The 4,688-nt window shown below is 56.7% G+C and overlaps 1 protein-coding gene across 1 annotated transcript in view; it reads left to right on the forward strand.

Moving 5' to 3' along the window:
* The first annotated feature begins 46 nt into the window (after positions 1–46).
* The window catches only part of MIF4GD (MIF4G domain containing), a 6,067-nt gene continuing 1,425 nt past the window's right edge, over positions 47–4,688 (forward strand). The window contains exons 1-5 of the mRNA XM_010002651.1: positions 47–107; positions 2,128–2,264; positions 2,991–3,100; positions 3,380–3,535; positions 4,238–4,330. Of these exons, the coding sequence (XP_010000953.1) occupies positions 2,183–2,264; positions 2,991–3,100; positions 3,380–3,535; positions 4,238–4,330 (441 nt within the window). The 5' untranslated portion in view covers positions 47–107; positions 2,128–2,182. The remainder of the gene's footprint in view (positions 108–2,127; positions 2,265–2,990; positions 3,101–3,379; positions 3,536–4,237; positions 4,331–4,688) is intronic.

Here is a 4,688-nt window from a genome sequence, read left to right on the forward strand (position 1 = left end):
AGAGGAAACCTGGGCCGTGCCGGGAGGGAGCGGGGCCGGGGAGGCGGGGTTTGGGACGCTCCGGCGATGCCCCGGCGGCCAGAAGACCCAGCGGGGGCGGCCGGCAGGTCCGTGGGGCTGGGGCCGGCTCCCCCTGCCCTGTCCGGGGGGAACGGGGGGCTGGGTTTCTCCCGGATCCGCCCTTCAGCCCGGGGGGCCATTCGGCTTGTGCGGGAGCGGCTCCCCCGTGGGGTTGGGGCGAGGCAGCAGCGGGGGGTCCCCGGGGGTTCCCCGGGGGTCCAGGTGCCCCGCGCAGGAGGCGGTTCGGTGCTGGGGCTTCCACCTGCTGCCCGGTGGGCTGGGACATCTGGTAGTGCCCCTCGGGCGGTGACGGGTGGATGCTCAGGGCGGCAGAGGAGACTCGCTGCTCTTCTTTCTCCCTCCTGTTGGGGTGGCCGGGGCACGACCAGCCCGTCCCACCAGGCGTGTCCCCCGTCGGGCAGGGCGCTGCCGCACAGGCATCGGCAGATCGAGGATGCAAACCACGGCTGTCCCCGGGACTGCTCGTCTAGTGGGGGGTACCTGCAGAGGAGTAGTTGGTACCCACAGGTGATGCTGTGCCTGGTGTCACCCACTGCCACTTCAGGCAAGGTGACATGGAAGCAGGGTCTCTGGTGCAGACGAGGCCTGGCTGGTTTCACGCTCATGCGCTGTGGTTTGCTCTGGGCAGGGTTGTTTGGCACAGCACTTCAAAGCAGCCCTGCCTGTCCCTGGGGAGCCCTGGGGAAGGATGCTCCAGGTCTGGGTGGTGACGGCAGAGACGCTGCCAGACGAGCTCGGGCGCTTCCTGCGTGGCTGCGCGGCACTGAGCTCTCACCGGTTCCTTCCACACGGTGCTGCTGCTGGTGGGACACGGACGGGGCTGCTGGTGAGCTGGGGCTGCTGCTCTGGCAGTGCAGGATGGTGTGAGTGCAGAGGGAGAGGGACGGTGCAGGAGGAGGAGAGGTTGGGTGGGAAGGCGTTTGCCAACCAGACAGCACGGAGGGCATCCAGCTGCTTGTGAATCCATCTGGGGAAGAAGCCTCTGTGCAGGTCTCAGGGCAGGTAACCCTGTGCAGGTGAGAGCTTTGGCTGTGAGAGCAGTGTGAGCAGGTTGTCACCCCCATGGGGTAGGGTCTGTCCTGGGCCTCGCAGGGAGGGCAGGGCCGGAACAGGGCTCCTCTCTCTGCTCCGAGTTACTACGTGTTGTGGCTTCGTGGCATGTGGTGTGTCCGTGGGGTCGGGCTGCCTGTGAGATGTGTCCCACTGCCTCTGAAGGGTAATGGGTCGTCAGCTTCAATCCTGGTAGGGACCTGTTTGCAGAGAGGGGTGAGTAATGGCCCAGGAATTTCGACAAGCTGGCAAAAACTCATTTGGCCAATTGCCTTCTCCTGCTGGTGCTGCAGGTCTGGCCAAACCGGCATTTTGCACCCAGCAGATCATCTCATGTGCCTGTCAAAGCCCTTCCTCTCTCTCTGCCATGTGTACCCTCTTGCTGTGTTTGATATCATGAAGCAGAAGAAAATTGACCAAGAGACTATTTAGAAACACCATAAGTACTGCAGAGAGCTCTGCTTGACTGCAGGGAGTTGAGACAGGAGCTGTTGTTGCTGGGGACTTGGCTGTGTCTTGCTGGGAGCTTGAGGGAGCCTGGCTCTGACACAGGAGATGTGCTCTGTTCTTTCTGGTGAGCATGTGTTGGATGCTTAGGTGCTGGTTTGATTCTTCCCAGGCTTTTGTGTGAAACCAGCTCAACTGGTGTTTTGAAGGCACAAGCGAACAGCTGCATGGGCCGCTCCTGTGTGTGTTATTCTGTGATACAGCCACAGGAAAGTCTTCTAAGCAGAGATGGGTATAGTTTGGGGCTGCCTTGGTGTTCTGAAGATTAAGTCTTGTTGTAGGCTGGTGGGAAGCAAGGCTTAAAAAGATGTGGGTGTGAGGCTTTGCTCAGCTCTAGGGCTGGAGCTGGGGGCCCTAATAACAGAGGAGTTTCCTTGGGGTGGGAAGCTGTCAGGGTAACAGTCTGTGCTGCACTAGATGGGATTTGCCAAATGGTGAGGTGAAGATCTGTCTCTCTGTCCAACTAAGCTCTGTGTGCTCTTTCTCCAGGGCCTGTCACTAGCCTATCCATTGCCCTGACTTTTGCCCTTGGAGGAAGCCAGTCATGGGGGAAACGGGCAAAGAAGAGTATAAAATACAGTCGTTCGACAGCGAGACTCAGAAGCTGCTGAAAACAGCCCTCAAAGGTTAGAGGTTAGCTCCTCTGCCCTGGGCAGCTAAGTGTAGAAAAGCTGTTTCATAAATGCTGTTTGTGTGCCTGTGTGCCATTCAGTGAATCTTCTCCAGGAAGGTCTTTGCTCCCTATATCTTCTTGTCCCATCTCCCCAGTCTTTTATGGTGCAGCTGCTCCAGCTCAGTTCCTGGTTCTCATCCTTGTGGTTTTCCCTGGTTTTGGGGTATCTTCCTCTCCTGCTCTAATGCAGCATCTCTCCCCAGACTTGGCTTCTCCCCCCTCTCTCGGTGCTTAGTTCCTGCTCTCTGTTCCTGCTCTCTGCCCCTCCCTGCTGCTGGGCCATCTTGTCCTCCTGGCCCCCAAGGTCTCCTTCTCACCTTCATGTTTCTATTTGAAGCACAGCAGGAGCTGACATATTTAGTTCCTGCTAACCCATCTTTGAAGCAGAGCTGGCATTTCAGATTGAGATCAGCTTCTTGCTTCCCCATATTACTTGCTTTCCTCCATAATTTTCCCATTGTGATGGCTGTGTCTCCAGCCTGGGAGGACCATGCAACAGTAGCATCTCCAAAGGTGTGCAAGAGGTGCTGGAACTCTTGCTGTGGGAGTGGTATGAGGTTTCACACCGTATGGTATAGTTGTACCAGGCCCTGTGCTGACCTTGCTTGCTTTCCAGGTACCCCAAAGCAAGCAGGGCCCAAAGGGTGCTATGTCCTGACAGTGTTTCTCCTCTCTACAGACCCCACCAATGTGGACCTGGAGAAAGTGGCCAATATTATCGTGGACCAGTCCCTCAAAGACTGCGTGTTCAGCAAGGAGGCAGGACGGATCTGCTACACCATCATCCAGGTGAGAACTCATGCCTGGACAGCAAAACACTTCAGCTTTGTGGGTTGTCCCTAGGCTGGGCCAGGAGGAGCTTCACCCCAGCCCTGTGCCCTGACCTTCCTCTTCTGTCACTTGCTCCATGCAGTGGCAGCATTCAGAGGAGCAGCTGGTGAGCACAGGCAGTTAGCTGCAGCTTTCCTGCCTCTCTGGGCAACCACAGGAGGGTATCTGCATGGTCCTGCTTCTCCCCACTCCTCACACCCTATTTCATCCCTCCATCCTGATTTTCTGGGCTCTTAGGCAGAGAGCAAACAAGTCGGCCAGAGCGTCTTCCGGAGGAGCCTGCTGAGCCGGCTGCAGCAGGAGTACAAGGACAGGGAGGAGCTGCGCGCCCGCTCGCTCCAGGCCTGGATCTGCTACGTAACCTTCATCTGCAACATCTTCGACTACCTGAGGGTGAGGAGACAGAGCAGGACCACTTGGGTGCTGCTGCTGAGGAGGGCCAGAGGGCCTGGGTGTCCAGAGGCACCAGGAGGGTTGGATGGGTGTTGAACAGAGCCCCAGGGCTGTGGCTGGAACTGGTTCTTGGCATGAGGACGCTCCTGGGGTTGGTGCTACCAATAGGCAGGTGAACAGGCTTGGAGAGGCAGAGCCATCTCTGGGAGCAGTCAAAAAGTCTGAGCTTCTTCATTTTGTACTTGGTGTTTGAAATCCCGTGATTTGCCTGCTCCCAAAACTCCCAGATTTGAAGGAGTTCAGTTACTGTGAGGTCCCAGGGGGAATTTCGAGCCCACATACTGATGGAGTTTGTCTCAAGCCTTTGCTGTAATATGGGTACTTGATGCCTGCTTGGAGTAAATGTAAACATTATGCAAGGGGAGCTGCAGGCAGGAAAAATGCTGTTGTAACAAGTTTATTTCCCATGACTACCTGCTTACATTTAAAAATAGATGTTTTTTACATAATTTGTTCAGCTTCTGTGGTTCTTGGAGGCTCAAATGTCTGGTCTCCTACGTAAATCCCACCCATATGGCACTTGGCAGCAGAAGTAAATTCTGCTTCCTTCTTTGAAGAGCAGCAAGGGAGCAAGTTATCTTAAATAGATGCAGACTCCTCCCTTTCTGGTCCCGTCTGATGATGGCTCCTCCCTCCTTACAGGTGAACAACATGCCCATGATGGCCCTGGTGAACCCTGTTTACGACTGTCTGTTCCGGCTGGCACAGCCTGACAGCCTGCGGAAGGAGGAAGAGGTGAGGGCAGGGAGGAGTTCCCTCATGTACCTGTTGTCCTGCCAGGGACCAGCAGGAGCACAGCCCTGGGGGGATGTGGTCTCCACATCCTGGAGCAGAGGAGGGAGAGCTGCCTCCTTGGTGTGTGCTGGAGGGAGACCTGCTGGGCAGGAGGGTTTAGAGCCCAGAAGGAAGTGGGATGGAGGGGCTGGTTGTGACTCCCTTGCCCAGGTTGCATGTCCTCCCTTGGGGCAGCTTTTCTCCCTCTTGCCCAGGTGTTGCCACTGGACACCCAGTAGCCCAGATGTCCCTCGAAGCAGGAGCTGTCTGGTGTTCTGCAGGTTCACCTGCCATCATGTGAGAAAAACAGATAGCTCTT

Source organism: Chaetura pelagica, unplaced genomic scaffold (genome assembly GCF_000747805.2).
Source record: "Chaetura pelagica isolate M959 unplaced genomic scaffold, ChaPel_1.0 scaffold47, whole genome shotgun sequence".
In the NCBI taxonomy this organism is placed as follows: Eukaryota; Metazoa; Chordata; class Aves; order Apodiformes; family Apodidae; genus Chaetura; species Chaetura pelagica.